The sequence below is a fragment of the Strigops habroptila genome, chromosome 3 (assembly GCF_004027225.2).
Source record: "Strigops habroptila isolate Jane chromosome 3, bStrHab1.2.pri, whole genome shotgun sequence".
Lineage (NCBI taxonomy): Eukaryota > Metazoa > Chordata > Aves > Psittaciformes > Psittacidae > Strigops > Strigops habroptila.
In genome coordinates, this window is record NC_044279.2 from 48,520,230 (window position 1) to 48,538,517 (window position 18,288).

General features: G+C 37.9%; 1 protein-coding gene across 13 annotated transcripts in view; it reads right to left on the bottom strand.

Annotated features, from left to right (window-relative positions):
• Positions 1-2,013: 2,013 nt before the first annotated feature.
• The window catches only part of NR2C1 (nuclear receptor subfamily 2 group C member 1), a 53,169-nt gene continuing 36,894 nt past the window's right edge, over positions 2,014-18,288 (bottom strand). For 12 of the 13 annotated variants that reach the window (XM_030480054.1, XM_030480049.1, XM_030480052.1 and 9 more), the window contains 6 exons: positions 16,586-16,748; positions 15,942-16,063; positions 12,614-12,753; positions 10,518-10,655; positions 7,962-8,067; positions 2,014-7,456 (listed from right to left, as the gene is read on the bottom strand). In XM_030480054.1, coding sequence (XP_030335914.1) covers positions 7,282-7,456; positions 7,962-8,067; positions 10,518-10,655; positions 12,614-12,753; positions 15,942-16,063; positions 16,586-16,748 — 844 coding nt within the window. In that variant the 3' untranslated portion in view covers positions 2,014-7,281. Of the gene's footprint in view, positions 7,457-7,961; positions 9,404-10,517; positions 10,656-12,613; positions 12,754-15,941; positions 16,064-16,585; positions 16,749-18,288 lie in introns of all 13 variants that reach the window. The other variant, XR_003990622.1, reaches the window with a different exon arrangement.

Genomic DNA, 18,288 nt, shown 5'->3' on the forward strand with positions numbered 1-18,288 from the left:
AACCACAGCATCTGTTTGTGGCAAGTCTCAGGCTTCAATAGGCTTGTGGAAGGTTATTTACATTTTCTCAATTAAAACTCCTAGAAAATTTACTAAATATATTAAAATACACTCAGATAATTGTACATTAGCAAGCAAAAAACCAGGAACGTTTGCAGTCAGAATTCACTTGTTCTGTTGTCTGTAACTTCATACATAGAAACCATTATTTTGATATAAACTACTGACAATGGAGTGTAAAATATGAAAGAATTAAGTCAATTAGGTCAGCCAGCTTCTGAAGCATTGGGTACGTTCAACTCTCAACTGATTTCTAAGCCTATTCCTTGTTTGAGTAACTGGGGTAATGTCCATTGATGGAGAGTGTAATTCCATGAGCATTTTCTCTGCTGGCAGTGAAATAATATCAGTTATTTTTCTTTTTCCCAAGGGTCAAAATGATCTGGATCACTTCACTGATCCTCATGGCACCATGGTTCTTAGACTGAGACCACTGTGGAGAACGGGGCATTGTGACACAAAGCTGGAAGAAGGGAACAACCTCTTAATGTGACATCGATCCTACAGAAGGTTTTGTTGAAATTCATTCTTCGTAGCAGGAACATTTTTCATCATCTTCAAATTATATTTTGATTTTTCTTTGTAATATTTTTCTCCATAAATTGGGTCAAATGAGATTTCCACTGAGAATTTCATTAGCTCATAACTGCTCAAGTCGCATCGCATCTACTTAAATTGCTTTTGTTAATGTGTTTGGTCACTGAGAGTGAACAAAGAATCATACTACTGTGCTCAAAATTCGCCCTGAACTCGTGCAAATATCACAGTCGAATACAGTGGAGTGCAAATGCAAGTATAGCACCTTCCCAGGAATTTATCAGGACATCTTTGGGAGACAGCATTGAAATGCTGTCTCATCACTCACGTAACTTGAGTTTTATTACTCATGCACCTGTTAAGAAATTTTTAATTCCCAGTTTTTAAAATTTAAGACTGTCAGATGTTGCTTTTGTTCCCCAAAAGTTAGTGCACTGAGCCTCGCTGTCTCAAAAACTTCCTAAACACATTTAATGCTGCTTTGCTTTTCTTCTGTGGCCCAACTAAATGGCACAGGATTACTGACAGAACTCCGTTTAAGGCCTAAAAAAGCCTCTCAAGTCTGAACACAAGTTAGTTACTTTGTTGCTTCTTTTCTAATACAGATTCAGAGTGCAACAAGCAAGAAGGTACTTTTCAAAGATAAACAAATCCATTCCCTGAATGACTCAAGGGATGACATGCCAAAGAGAAGCTGTAGCTGCCCCCTTCCTGGCAGTGTTCAAGGCCAGGTTAGATGGACTCTGGGTAACCCGGTCTAGTGGAAGGTGTCCCTGCCCATGGCAGGGGGGTTGGAACTAGATGATATTTAAGGTCCCTTCCAACCCAAACCATTCTATGATTCTAACTACTGAGAAAGGTGAGTTTTTAGAACAGAGGCAGGAGAAAGCTTGGAGTAAGTTTTGACGGGGAAGACTATTAATGCTTCTTTCCAGCTCTCACCATTAGGTAACTCATTACATCACCCAAACTTTATCTTTTACCAGTGCAGCTTACATTTTCTCTGCCATGTGTCAGTGGGTAATTCATTTACTTCACGATAAAAACATTTCAAATTTGAACATGGAAAGAATGGTAGCTCATTCCTCATTTGGGATGCTGTTCCGGATTATCTGCACGCACATTCATGCAAGCATCACATTCATTTATAATAGAAGACAAAGACCAAAAAATTTACACTTTTCAATCAATTGTGGAATAGACCAAAACTAATGATAATTTCACAACTCTAAACATGAATAAATTCATTATTTATCCAGTAATTGTTAAAAATAAGATAATTAAGTCTGTATTTCTTTCAAAAGGAAAAACCCGTGTTCCATCGTACTCTAACTTCCAACCTAAAACTGCTCCATAATGAATCACATAATCATTCCCAAATATACATTATTGCATGATATGACATGAAGATCTTTGATCAGGGTTCATTACAATACATATTTCTGTGGCGTGTTGTAAAAATAAAAAAAAAAAAGGTAAATTAGATTTTACAATTAATTATTACATTTTCAAATTCATAGGCCAGAAAATAGTAAACATGGAAACAAAGGGTTAATAGCAGCAAAAATGAGTAAACAGCAAGATATTGCAGCTATCACAAATCCCAGAGACTAAATAGAAGTGACGATACTACATTGTGTAATAAAAGTGTAAAAGACCCACAAACTCTTTGTAATCCTATATACACTGGTTTAGGCCTGTCATTCAATCCATATAAAACACTAAGTAATAGGTTATTGCCACTGTTTTCTAGAATAGAAAGTTACAGTTTATTTTAAAAAATACAGCCAAAATAGAATTTACCAATTTAGGCAGCTTTCAAGACATCCACAGTGATTTTGTTTTAATACAACAGCAAGACAATTACAGTGATGTTGTAGTGCTTACACCGAAATGGCCACACTAGCAAACCACCACGGCTGAACAAACCAGACCGGTTTCAAAATGAACAGACTGACTTTTGCTCACACTGGAGAACACACAAAGACAGTAACTGTATGGACAGGTAAGGTTGTAGCTGCAGAAGGTATTGCAATGGGGGTACTTCTGAAAAGTTTAAAATATAACAATTATTTGCACGAGGAGCTTAACCGACATGAAACAAGCAACCTAACCCCATGAATTCATGTACAACATACACTTCCATGAAGAATGTCTGAACCAGTAAGCTTATTATGTGTAGCACCACTCCCATCTTTACATGACAGGATTCTGAAAAGTATAAAATTGTTTTGCCTTTCATGTGATTTATATGTAAATGATTTTTCTCGCTCTTAACATTGAAAAATTTAAAGTTGTTGAAACTAAACTTGTCCTTCTGTTGCCAAAGAGACTTCTTATTTTTTGGCTAGTAAATGCGACAGTTTGGTTAAATCCTGATGGGTTCGAAAACTGTCAGACTGCTGAAGATCAAGAAGTTGAAAAATAAATCAAAGATGAAAGGAAGAGGTCACAAAAACAATGATATTTTAATATCCCATGGTGGAGTGAGCTTCAATATTCACATTTTTGTTAGCTGATGAACAACATTACTGAGCAGCATGAAAGAAACCAGTAATACCAGCCAGCCTTTCATTCAGGAGCTAAGAACATTCATTCACAAGGCTAGAAATGACAATAAATCACACAGGTGGTACTGTGAGATCTTGTCAGCACAAAAAATAGCTGTTGGAAACACTGAAAGTCTGAGTTGAAGATAACTGAATATGCTGCATTTAACTGAGCAGCAATCTTGAAAAAGCAAACCAGCAAAACCAGAACTTCAGTGTTTCACCTCCCCATGAGCTGCTGCGTTATTCTCAGATGACTGCAATGGTTAATATCCAGAAATAAAGAAAAAACACATTCGTCCCTGTATTAATTTACCTGTTTTAAAGCTCCCATTCCTGAGAAAACCCAGGAATGGGATTTCTCACTCCCCATCAAAAGCATGAATTTATAGCTTGAGAATGATTAATGAAATTATTTTAAAACAATTAATGAAAAATCTTCATAAGCAAAGTGAGTTACACTGAAGCAACAACCTGCAGTATGGGATCCAGCTTCTAGATCATCATGAGGATGAGAAAGATTACTTGCCAGGCAGCATAGAGCAGCTGCACGCTACCTTTAAATCAATACTGAACTTAGGATGAAAATCTATTATTATGAAAAAACGTCAGAAAACTTTTTGGAAAAAAGGTTACTTACCAGTAGCCAGAGCTCTTTGCAACGTGCCGCGTGTGTGCACGTTTGCTCTATGGAGGTCCAAATGTCAGAGGTATAAAACAGGGTTTTTTGGTCAACAAACACCTGGATTTAAACAACCTGATGGGAAACATGACCAAGGTTCTTGTGCTTTTGAGTTAACACATACTAGGAAAGCAGTCATGACCCAGCAGTCAGTGGTACTGGCAGGCCACACACTACTGAAGTAGGCTAACTTGTATGCAAACAGACTAGGGCACACAGAGGAAGTAACAGAAATCCAAAGAAAATAAGGTTCTGAGGTCATCTCATCTAAAACAGCACTCTGAGAAAAAAGGGGAAAAAAAAGGGCAAAACCCCAGCATATAAGCTATGGAAAGCAGCTAAATACCCATCAAGGATTACAAGAACCTTGCGAGGGTATGCAGAGATGTGGGCAGGGAGGCCAAGGCTCAGCTAGAACTGAAACTGGCTAAAGATGTCAAGAACAACAAGGAAGGGTTCTTCAGATATATATGAGCAGTAAGCAGAAGCACAGGGAAGACGCAGATCTGTTGCCTAACAGGGCAGGGAAAATACTCAGTGGTCATGCTGACGAGGCAGAGGTTCTCAGCATCGTTTTTGCCTCTGTCTTTACCAGCAGAGCTGGACCGCAGAGCACAGGATGAAGTAGCTACACCACCACGTGTCAACCTACCAGCAGTGGAGGAAGGACTGGTCTGCAGCCTCCTGCAAGGGCTCAACGCACGCAAATCCATGAGCCCAGAAGAAATTCACCCGTAGGTATTAAGCGGCTGACATTGGTGCAAGGCCACTGTCTATAATCTTTGGAAAATCTTGGAGATCTGGATATAAGAAAGAATTTGCTTATGCTGAGAATGATCAGTAACGGCAACAACCTCCCCAGGAATGGAGTCCCCATCAGTGGAAGTTTCCAAGACGTGACTGGGCAGAGTGCTAGATGATCTCATGTAGGCTCCCTTTCCCACAAAAGGTTGCACTGGATGATCTTTCCAGGTCCCTTCCAACCTGGGCTGTTCTATGATGAAGATGAATGAGGCAAGGGATTCAGTCACTGAAGACTAATATCTGTATAAACACTCATATTTTCCCAGTTGTCTCTAAAGCTGAACAGTCCCATGCAAGAGGCTGTATGAGCCAAATCTTTTGGCCAGCTGTAAATAAAGAACTGTACATGACACCTGAGGCTCAAGCTACAGAGCAAAAGATTTCTGTTAGGATGGGAGAGAGATTTGCACAATGTACTGCATTTAGAAGGAAAACAAGCTTTTATTTCCACCTTACTATTATCTGGGTTACATGAATCTGCAGAATACTGGAGTAGAACTCTTCCAAGAGTATTGGAATGCCTGGGAAACCACTTCCAAAATATTCAGGAGTAACGTGTCGTCAGCTTCCTTAAAAGTTTTAACACAGAGGACAGTAAATCACCCATGCCTGTCAGGGCCAGAAGTGGGTCAGGGACAGCACAGGGCTAGAAAGTAGGGTCAGAATTTCTAAGGAGAGATGAAGAGTTATACACCTCTCATCTGCAACTTGGTCCTACCGATGGCAAGCTGGGCCTCTAACCCCTGGGGAGAGAACAAGCACAGCATATCGGCAGCAACTCTTTCATATGTCTATAAACCCTCCTGATGAGATGCATACCTCCCAAGACCCAGCAGTCTTCACACTGCTCTCCAGGGGACACAGATGAAGAGCTCGAATCCTGCGTCCTTTGAAAGGTGGAATGTGGGAAGAGCTCAGCAGACACGGCCAGCTCCGACACTGAAGGTAAGTCAGTACTCCAGCAACTCAGGATGCCAGGGCAGAGCAGGGGGGATGGTGCCATCCCATCAGGGGTCCTCAGCAGCAGGTGCTTTGCCTGTGACCGATCCTGTAGTACAGCCTCAAATTACATAGCTTGGGTGGAGGAAGATCCAAACAGCTCAGGTAGTGAAATTGAAAAGAACACAGAAAGTCAAGTGTCAGAGGCAGCTCTCCAATTCTTTTTGACTGGCTGAGGTCCTAAGCCTCATCTAGTAGTAGTCTCCTGGTGTTAACATGGCCTTAGAGCTGCTAGTGCAGTGGGCAAAGGCCCCCATTGAAGATGATCTTTTGGCTGAGCAATTCCTGGTGCCACCATTTGTATGTTGATGAGGCTCTTCCTCACCCAGTGGTGCTGGAGAAAGAGAAGGTTCATGATAAACAGAACTCAGCCTTGATCCAAGATTTAGATAATTCTAAATGCTAGTGTCAGAGGTAGCCCACTACTTCTACTACAATACTTCTTTTATTTTAAGCAACAGGTATTAAATGTGCTAGGGATGTATAATGTCCCGTCGAAAAATGAAGCAAGAAGCAACTGTATGTCAGTGTTATTTGTCAGTGAGGCACACATGCCTCAGGATAGGAAAAACCCATCCTTAGACGCAGCTATGAAGTATGTATGATTCAGGCAACATACATGAAGGATCTAGACCCATTTCTAATAAGGAAAGGAAAAGCAGCTGAGACTATGCTCCCATAGGGAGGGGCACTGGATTTGACAAACTCAAATTTAAACAAGCATGAGACTGGTTGGAAAAGAGAACTACATAGCCAAAGGCTAACAATAATAAAAATATGAAGACATGAACGCAAGAGGCATCTAGAATGCCTCCATTGTTGTGCACCAAGTGACAGAGGAAGGGGTAGTGTGAAAAAGCTTTAACTTCTAAGACTAGAAAAATCAGGACGATGCTGTCTTTGAATACCTGCAGTATACACTTCTATGTTAGTTTTCCGTAGTATAAACCAGGTGATGTCTACCAAGAGGTACTACTACAATACACTATTCCATTGCACCCACAAAACAGTCAGTATTGATCAACTGCAGCAACCTCTCATCAGAGTATTTTAAAACGTGAACTTTCTCTACTTTCCCTGCATTTTAATGATGTCCAGTGTTTCATTCAACAAGAAACAAATCTCTCTTTGAAACAACTGGAAAACTAAGTTTGGTTATAATGGTCTGGTTTCCATGGAAACACTGGCCTTTTCAGGATGTTTGATCGCATATTTTCCATTTGATCAGTGAGAAAGATCTAGTAGCAAAACAATGAAAACACAACTCAGAGAGAAAAGTTAATTTATTTCTCTAAAACATCAAACTAAGTTGAGATACCTTAGTTCAGTCAAAGCTTCTTCAGTTTCTTCACAAGCGTGTACTTCATAAACAAATATTCCCAGTTCATCTATCTACAAAAATAGGATGGACAATTCTTGACTTTCTTCAGATACCAAGTTAATTTACAAGTCCTTGAAGTTCAGATGAAAAATAGGAAGTGATCCTATATTCCTTAATACACGCCATCACGTTTCCCAAGTGTACTGGAAAGGAGGAATATTAGCCTTCTTTGAAAAGGTGCACGGGAAGGCTTATTGCCATCTCTTGGAGACAGGGTATGCATTTACATCACCATGACTGCCATGGTACAGAATCCTCGACTGGTACTTTTATACGGTATGACCGATTATCTGAGAGTTGTAGTCCGCTGTCTCCATTCGCAGAATATACGGGATGATGCTGTCAATCTGAACGTTGCCAATTAGTCCTGCAAAGAACAGCTCTTCAGTGATGGCAGCACTCATCAGCCTCAGAGCAGGCAATCGGAGAAGAAGTCTAGACAGTCTAGAAAATAAGTTGGGTAAAAAGCGTTAGTTCTGGCTGCAGATCTTGGTGTTATTCACAATCATGTTATCAGTAAGAGGAAAAATAACAAGGGACAATACTGGCCAAAATTCGCTGTATCTAGTTCATGAAAGGCTTAAATATTTAAAGCAGTAGAGTATTAAATTTATGTTCAGTCATGTCTTTAACAGTACAAAAAAATGTGAGTATGCCTGTCAATTACAGGGACAGTATAATGTTTGGGCTCAGGCTAAAAGAGGAAATACTCCAAGTAGGTGCAATCCAAACATTAAGAATATTTATTTCCAATATTTCATTTTGGAAATGAATAAATGAATGAGTAGATAAATAATATTCATAACATGTATGAGTACCTGTGTAATATTTGAAGTGCTCTAAAGATCATTTCTTACCTTTAAGAAGGTAAGAAGAAAATGTAGATGTTTATTACAAGAACTAATCGCTAATGATCTGAAAAGAGAATCAATCAAGTAAGTTCACAGACCTGTAAGTATCATCCGGATATGCTTTTGTGACGTAGTCTTGGAACTCCATGTAAGCTTTTTCTTGAAATTTCTCGATCTGTACCACATTTTCTAGACCTGGATGATCTGAAAAAAAAAAACCAAACCCCAAAACCCCACTCTACATTGTTATACCTGTTCTAGATAAGACAGACTAAAATCCATACGGATTATCTAACTAAGCATACTGAAATCATCATCTGGTAGCTGTAGTAACTTCACAGTTTTAGTGGAAGACTCTGCTTTAACTCATTATATTTCTTTTCCTCTATGTTTATGTTTTATTTAGGTCTTTATAAATACAGCCAGACATTTTGAAGAGTTCAAATAAATATAGTGCTTGCAGTGTTTACACCAATCTTGATCATACAGCTCTGTTCTCTGTGTAGCAGTAGAACAGTATTGTTTCAATACACTCATATTGATTGGAATATTGTATGCACAAATAGCATTTGGGTGGGATGCAAAGGATAAAATTAAGATCAGTGGAAAAAGCAGAATAAAAGGCTATGAAGCACTTGCTTCCTAAAAACTGGAGGAGATTTGGAGCAGATTGTTCTTTTCCAACTGTTTGGTGCGAAATTTTCAAAGGTGCTAAACGTTATTTTTAGCTTAAAACACTTGAAATCTAAATCTTGCTAAAATGAAAGGGTATTAACCTAACTGCCAAGTCACATTTGGAAATCATTATCTGCTAATTCTGAACACTTTATGTGGTCTGTAATTTTTATTATCTATCCATCTATCTTCATGTAAATATTTTACTGTCATAGTAGCGTGACAAATCATGTAGATTTTCTTTTTCAGAAATGGGATCAGAAATGAGCTGCCAAATGATGTCAGATAAAAGACTATTCCTAACAATTGTTCCTCCTCTCCAAATATATGGCCTTCTGTCAAGAAAACCAGGAGGTTTTGGCCTAGAAGCTTTCAAAACAATTATGTGATACACTGGACTTCCCTGAACACATCACTTCACAGGGGAATATTTTGTCCTATACAGTTACTCAGTTATTCCAAAAGCATGGCTTCAAATTAATGCAGAGGACAAGAGGTTAGTAAGTTTGCAAAGAAGGAACACGTTTTGAAGAGTTGTCATGGACATGCAATATTCATCCCTTCATGATACTGCTTTTAGAGCAATGTCAGAAACACAACTAGAAGTCAACTTTTGAAAACAGTAGTTTGAAGACCACTGCTAGTAGACAAGCAGCCACTTATAAAGATGCAAAGTCTTCTCGGCACTCCTTTACAATCCTCTCTTTGCCCAAGGCTGTCTTCTGACAGTCAAAGAGCTGGCTTGGCACAGATGATTTTCAGTAATCTTCAAGTCTCCAGCTATGGAAGGCAGCAAATCAGCAGGGCCTACTAAAGCAGATGTTCTTACCTTAGGACTCTGCCACATGTGCAGCCCAGCCCCATCCTGTAGCAGAGCAGAAAAACCCCTGAAATCATAATGTCTGGCCTACGAATCACTGACAGAACATCCCTTCTACTATGGGTACTGAACATGACTTTCAGGTACATGAGGATTTTGTTACATGGCTCATAGGATCAAGAATATTGACAACACATTGCCATGAAAGCAGCTACACATCATTTGGAATGCGATCCTGAAAGCATGTGAGCTAAAGAAAATTCATCTCAATCATGTGACTGGATACAGCCTTTTCCCAAGATATTTTTCCTTCTACCTTTTGTGTTGTCAAATCTAATTGGAAGGAGACAAATTAACGTCAGACTAAAAAGTAATTAAGTATTGCTTTGCAAGTGCGAGGTTCACAGAGAAGTATTTTCTGGTATCTATCAGGACTGATTCTTCAGGCAGGCCAACAGATTGTCTCATGAATCCTAGCAGACATTGCGCTAGATAATTTATTCAGTCACTATCATAACCAGAGGACTCATCTTCCTCCATCTTGTAGACTAATCTCCCAGGGGGAAAAAATAATCATTATTTTATCTTCACTCTCTAGTGTATATCCATTAACGTTACATTAGGCAAATACTGTTCAGAAGACAGAAGTAAGAATACGTGGGAATGTTTGTGGTGCTCATTCACCAGATATGCTATAGGTAATATTTATTTTCAAAATACCTATGTGAAGTGAGGTGATATATTTCTTTAATTTTGCATATGAGAATGGATGCCAAGGGAGATAGTCTTTCATACATTAAAAGCCGAACTTCAATCCATCTCAGCTGAATGGGCAAGAGCAACACTTCCGAAAATTAAACTACAGGTCCTCAGAAAAAGTACTCCAGAAAGGAGGCACAGAATTAAAAGTGATAGATAAATAGGTATTTTTAAAACAACAATAGCAGAGGCAAAAGTAAAAGTTCTCCAAAGCAGCATTCAACTATTTACATTAAAAGATTAACCCTCCTCTTCCTACAGTCCTCATTACAAATCTTCCAAGATTCCTCAACAAATGAGGCAATAATTCTACAGGTGACAGTAACTGCATACAGTGAAACAGGCAGAAGTTACATAGCAAACAATGGCATAAAGTTTTACATTTGGAATAATTACATACCAGGACTGAAGAGGACGATTGCTTTCAAATATGCATATTCATATCCATCTAGGCAAAGCTTAACCATACTGTTGCAGAACTCTTGCAGTTTGAAGATATGCTCCATTACTAGTTTTCCTCTGTCTGTTGGCAGCTTATCTAATACACACATAAATATAAGCCCCCTCAGTCAATGTACATGCACAAAATATGGTCACACTAGATTTTTAAAATAAAGATTTTATTAAGAGTCAAACTGTGGGAAATCTGTGCTATGAACTCACATACTAGGTCTGAGTAATCTTGACACCAACAATTATGAACTATAACAGGCCTTCCCCGCCCCCCCATCCTACATTGTACAATTAGGTCTATTCCTGCCACTAAAGCTTCCAGTCATCAGGGGTGAACTAGAACTTGAAATGATCTGGGGGAGGGAAAGACTACCTATAAGCAAATAATACACTGCTACTGCAGGTTGGCACTCTATGTCTATGGGTCAGGTGCCATGAGATTAGGTTAGTGTACAGTTTCATGGGTTATTTTAGTCAGTCCAAAACCATGCTACTGCTGAAAAAGAAGTTGCACTATATACCTTTCATGATTTGCATCTAGGGGAATGTGTGGTTGGTGTTCCCCTTGGGTCAGCAATAACTGAGCAGCCTGAAAATCCTGTTCCCTTCACAATCCATCAAACTAGGGTCCCTGGGCCCCACAAACTTGCTATCTCTTGGAGATGCTGCAGCTGGCATGCTACACAACTGGAAGATATTGGTTATAAATTTCTGATTTTTGCATTCAAACTGAATTTCTGATTTTCTGCATTCAAAATAAATAGCAAAATTATATACTTGTATATAATGATAAAAACGTGACTAATTACTACAATATCTTTTTTGGTGAACATGCTTAAAAATTATATAGACCAAAGTAAGTTCAGCAATTCCATTTGTATCCCTCCTAAAGACATTCACAGATCTGGAAGCATCTTTAGCTGATCCAGTACATTTAGTGGTTTAATCAATTTGTTTTAATTATAAACTATTGCTACTTACAGGAGGATCTTGTGGGTGTTTTTAAATCACGAAACCCCCTCAGAAACAATTCTTTAATACTCTCACCATAAAGGGAGAGGAAAAAAAAAGAAAAAATCTACAGTCTGGTGGGCTGTTTTTCTACATCTTACCAATCTGTTTTTGCATAGCACTAACAACAGCCAATTTTCATACATATAACAGCAAATAACCCCAAAATCTAGTTAAGCCTGAAAATGCTAAGATTTTTGTATGTGAATCTACCTTATAAAAACGCATTAAGACTATAAGGAGATGAAGACTACAGTATTTTTGATTTCTTAGCTTTTAGTGCTAACAACCTTGTGAAAGTTGACAAGCACACAAAGAAGATTATCTCAAGGACTCCTCTAGTGCCCAGAAAAACATTTCCTTCGCTGTAAATGAAAGAGGAGGCAGCTGACATCTCTTTCATTTGAAAGGAAAATATGCAAAAGATGCAGGCTGTAAGATTAAGAAAGTACAAAGTATGCTTTGTGAAGATGTTGAAGACTTGCATGTAGTCTTAAGCTAGTGTACAGAAGTCAACAAGCCAAGTTATGTGAAGGAAGTACATCACCAAGTTGGCATTTGGCTGCTTTGTTTCACAGCTATGAACAGCAAGGACAGGTGGGTCATTCTTTACTTTATACCCTTGATGCAGAGGAATCATATTCACACAACACTTGCGTTCTTAACGTTGATGCTGCCTGAAATATTCCTAATTTGAGCTGACAGTATTAACAGAACAGCAGAACACTATTAGACACTGCACAGACACACACTAAAAACAACCCCAGAAAACACTAACCTGTATTAGACAGATGGACAATTTATTCTTTTTAATTTGGAGGTTAAGTATTAGCATAGGTGACTTTTGTGAAATTGTTAAAAAAATCCATCTTGTGAACTGTATTTTCGACTGTTATTTTGTTTCTATAGTAACATCAAAACTCTATAAACAGTAAATTTTCATTAACAACTGAAGGATAAGCAAAAGCTTCTGCGCAGTTCAAAGCTTAAAAACCATAAAGTCATTCCAAGACTGGCAATGATACACCTTACCTTGCTGTAAGCTGCCATGAAGGTGATTAACAAATGCAGTTAATATAGTTGCCACATTCATAACTTGTGAACATTGTGCAAGACCAAGCGTAAAAAGTTCGTTCCAGCAGGCTTTTACTAATGATATGCTGTTGTCCTGCCTATTGAAAATGACAGTAATTTCAATTAAAAAACCCAGCCATTTGCATTCACTTTTTTTTTTTTATTTGAGGACCACGTCATGAAACATTCATCTAATTCAACCATTGCAACCGGTACCAAAATGAAAGCTTGCATCAGAAACAGTTTTATTTGCATACTAACACTAAAATACTGGGTTTACAGGGACTTCTGTAATGCAGTAATTTCTGGTTTAATGACCTAAAAGAGGATGGATGGATTTCTATCACAAAAGCTGCAGTTACAGTAAATGCAAGCTGAAGCTACAGTCACTTAATGCTTAGGCGTATTCCATCATGCTAGTTTTCTTAGGTTTTACACTGATTTTTGAGTAACATTTGCATGCATGGACAAAAAAGTTTGCATTGTTCTTGTATTGTGGGTGTAGAATAGACTCAAAGGTCTGGTTTGTTTGTTGTTTGGTTTATTTTTAATACTTCAAATCTGGCAGGTTAGTGTAATTTTTAGATTAAAAATACATGTGAAATGGAAAACATGAGATCAAGTTACTGAGCTTCCTGGATGCTATTTTCTGTATCACCTTCATGTCTGGAACAGAATTTGAAATACAAGACTTCAAAGTGTAAATAGAAGTTATGAGGATTTCTTTGCTATAAGAATTAGTCCTTAAATTGTATTTTATTTGTAGTCATTTTTTTTCCCCCCCAAATACTGAAGCTTAAAATTAAGTATATCAATCCATATTCAGGCACTTCCATATCAGTAACCTAACTCTGAGTACTGCCAAGCATCTCTAACTTGTAGAGCTTAACAAGAGCTCAGCACCTTAAAAAGGAAATTCTAGCAGTGAGGAGTCAATTTCAGGTACCACGTTTCACAGTTTTAGCCAGTAATATAAATAATGGAAATTTAAAAGAAGCACAAGACCTATCAAAGAATAAATGCATATTAAAGCTAGGATTTCAACTACAAAAATACAATGGAATGGATTTTTGCAAGAACGTTGATGTAATCTTCAAGAACATTTGTGATGATTTACTGCAATACTAATAGGCCAAATGACAGATTAATGTACACTTGCCTGTACTGGATTACAGAGGGCTTACCTAGGGCAATATTTTTTACTATGATCAAGTTCCTGTTACGGCAGACATGACACTGTACATGCAGCTTCTACACATTTGTCACATCCTCGTTAGTCTCCTGTCAAAGGTAATATGCTGAGGAACAGTGAAAATAGAGTGTACTGGCTACTGAGATGGTATGTCTGTAGAGAAATGTATCATCTAGAGGGCCTTTATGGCTGATGGAACTCAGAGCAGAACTGGATGATTGAATTTAGATGAGAACCAGCTGATGAGAACCTAAGCAGCCTCAAAGAAAAGAAGAGTCTGTAACCAGCCTGATAAACATTTCAGTATGAATCTCTCTTGCTTACAGAGATCCTAAGGGAGGAAGATGAACTAAGCAGTAATTTGCTATCATTAACTGCATCAGTATATGCATCAGCTGGCCACAGCTAACTATCTTGCTGGGACTAAAGAAAACATTGCCTGAGGAGGGAACCACCTGGATACAATTATCTATCTTCTTTACTAAACTATTACTATGGTTTTGTTTTGGCTCATCAACTTCTCTTAATTACTAGTACCGTGAATTTCTCTTCATTTTTAAAGTTAAATGAGTTACCCTTCTAAAAGTCAAAATTATAGAATATAATGTGCTCAAACTAAAAAAAAAGCTGCATCAGTTTCAAATAAATCTCCACTTGAGAAAAAAGTTAGTATTTTAAGCTCTTCAAAAGGAAAACTGCATATTTATGTTAAATGGTGTTTAAATATACTGTTGCCCATAATCTTCGCTGGGACTGTAAATGGTCAATATTAACACTAATTAAGAGAGTTTACTCCTCCATGTTTTTAATTCAAACAGAAAAATGTATTGGAAAGTAACATATTAAAAAACCCCACAGATTTTCTATAAGCATTTCTTGTCACTTCTTTTCAGAGACAGGTCTTCTGTACAAGGTTTTCTTTTTTAAAGGCAATTCTTATTTGTTGTTATAACACTAAGTTGCAGTGTCTGTTATAAAAACCTTTAAAAAACATGATCCACATTGACATAAGATAATTCATTAATTTGCTACATATTTTGAAATTCTGCAGGGCGACAATTTCTGCTAAAATAAAACACTGTATTTACCTGACTTTTTACCCTTGCTATTGCTTTAACTTTATAGTTTTATTTCTTCCTCCTCCAAAACACAGGCTTCGATTACACATAATATAGTATCCTTCCTTAAACAGAGTAGAATCATCCAGCTTAAACATCTGAGTAAATACAAGTGACAATCACAGCTCATCCTGCTTTTGACAGCCTTCCTGGAAAAGGGGACAATCCCTCACTTTAAAAAGGAATTCTCTTTGCTGCCAGTCATATACTATTTTGATACTGAATTACAGAAAAACACTGTAGATGAGAACAGACAAACATGATTTATACTCCATTTTCATCAAGAGCTGATACAGTATCTTTTGTGTCTTCATAAAATTACTTCTGAAAAAATATAAATTACTTTTCCTCATGCTGCTTTGAGATATTTTCTCATAATGATTGGCAATGGACTACTACATTTAGTTTAAGAATGGTGATACACTGAATTCTGCGGCAACAGCAGGATGTTATACAAACTGTACAAAGAATAATAAGAATTACTTTCTGGTTACAGCAACTATTTGTTTTTGGAAAATCCTCTGAAATTAATCAGCTTCATCCTGAATGCTTGCTGAACTTAGCTAACCATCTTCTTCACATAGGTTATTAAAAGCAAAATTATTACTCCTAATTCACCTATAAAGATAACATCTGGGGATCCAGAGAGGAGCTGCTTTTTGATCACTCCCTGATAAGCATCTTTGGGAAGTAGCTATCAAGAAAATAACAGGAAGTCCTGTTTACTAAAAAATTATTAAAGAAGTAGCAGTGTGCAGGCATTTGCTTGTTATAAATCTTTTTCCTTCAAAACCCAACCTGAATTGGACTGAAGTTGGGAGTAATTTTGATTCAGAAAACTCACCTCCATGACGAAGATCTGTAAAAGTTTTACTAAGTACATTTATATTTTAACATGTCCCTGAAGAAGACACTGAGAATAAAAACTTTAACGTGCATATTCACAACAAAGTGAATAGAGCAACCAACCACTTACCCTAAAGCTTGGAAAGATGGAATGGAACGTGCCCAGTGCATGGACAAGAAAAGCAACCTGGAGGCAGACTCACAGATATAGTGAACATTAAGATATTCAGGCATAGGAGAAGGCATGGTAAGCTGGCAACCAAAGGGAGAAAAAAGAAGTCCAGGTCAGTTATTTTACTTTCCTCACCAAGGGGGGAAAAAAAAAAAAAAAAGGTAAGAAAAAAATTAGAGTTTCTTGTAAGTGAGAAAGTAAACATGAGATAATCACAAAGGAGAACTGGCAAATACACTGACGAGTCTCAAAATCCAGTTGTGGACTGCGTCAGATCCACCTGTTATCAAGGGAGAATGAGGATGCTGACTCTGCTTTGTGCGACACTTGTCTATGTAAATCCTTTTGCATGGATTGCCTTCTATTTTCAAGAAGCTACAAAAGAAGCAGTGCAGCTAAACCACTGCAGAGCTGTACATTTTCCCAAGCAAACAGTTAACCAGTGAACAAAAGCAGTGCATTCACAAGAAAGGAATGACAATACCTGAACAAATCATTACTCTTCTAAAAGAAATTCAAAATAAGATTTAATCAGATCATTATTTTATATTACTATGTTAAAATGACTATAAACAGTCAATAGTAAAAAAAATATTAAGTACCCTGAATGCTACATGTGCGTCACTGAGTAGTGGTCCCTCTATTTCAACGATATTCATGCTTGATTCTCCACCAATCAGCTGTACACTGCCATCAATACTTTCTGAGTTCTGGCATGCTGCACTCTCCCCTGGATTTAATGCTTTTGCAAGAGTATCAAATGCCCTGTAAGATCACAACAACCAAACAAACAAAAAGAAAATTTAATGTTAGAGACTGTTTCAATCTCAGAGGCACTTGCACATGTCTGAAACCTGTACTTAGCTGTCTCAAAGGAAAAAAAACAGATTAGGAAAACGAAATCTTGTCAACAGCGTGCTTTTCCTGACACTCCACCAAACAAAATCCCTGAAAACTCCCAAGTTACAGAGGCTCTGAAAGAAAAATTAGCAGCAGATCCTGTTCACACTAGTTGCCAACAAATTCACAGTTTTGACATATTGACTGTGCTGCTGAATCACAGTTTGCCTTTCAAGATCTCTTTAGTGATGTTTACTGAGAGCACTGGTAGGAGTGCTCCAAGGACATGATCATCACGCTGCTGTTAAAACAACTTAATGCACATACAGATTTTACAGATTTTTTCTGTGGTTAGGTGATACGACTTACTTCGAAAAGCCCATTTTTAAATATGTGAGAGAAAGCACTCTCATGCTTTCAATATCAGCCTTAGTACCCTTTGAGGTGGGGCTCTGAGTTCTGTCACATGCACAAACATTACAAGGGAGACGTCAGGACAAGCACAGATATAGATTACTCGTTATTTTGCTGCTTGATAACAGATCTGTTGTTTTTCTGTTCACAAAGACACCTGAGAACCACCACTGATATATCTTCATACAGACTTGATCACTGCCTACAGACAGATGACATACCCTGAGAGCAGTATCATTTGTACACAGCGTTGCATGAAGAACTTCATTGAGATCTGAAAACTTTACAAAACCTGATTATCAGCTTGTATGTAGCGTTGATTCTTAATTTATAGAGACATGCTTATTACCACTGAGCCTAAAATCACCAATTTAATGCTGAAGTTGCCACCTTCTGTTCCCCCAGTCTCTAGCTATCTACATTCATTAACATGCTAAAAACCCCTAAATGTTTACTATATTTGATATACCTATATACAACCAAACAAAACATCACAATAAAAGAGCTGTTGACACTGCCTCAGTCTTGTGATGGTAAATGAACTAGGTTTAGGACCTACACTAGCCTGCATACCTTTATGTGTACATGAGGGTGACTGGGACAGGCCCAAGTGGACTGAACAGATGTAAGTGGACTACACAGACACACCTGGGACGTTTTCTGTCTCCAGTATACAGAAAGTAGGCATAAAGGGAATGCATTCATGATAAGCCACAGAAGCTGTATTATTAGACTTTCGCTAGAAGATCTGAATTTCAGCAATGGAATATAGTTAAATAGAAGAAAAGCACAGATGGATAAAACTTGCTTCCTGAAATCCCTTAAACTCCTTTTCTTCAGTAAACATCTGTGTCTGCCAGATCAAGCTGGCACAGGGCCTGGCAAAGAAATCAAAGATTTAGATAAAAAATTTCAGTTCCTGCTTGGGTTCTGCTTCCTTTCACAGGAGTATTTAACTTGAACCTCCCCACTGTAAATCTGTCAGGTAGCCTACTGGACAAGGGTGAGCATTAAGCTGAGTCAGAGCTCTTTCAAGCTCTCTGGCTGAGAG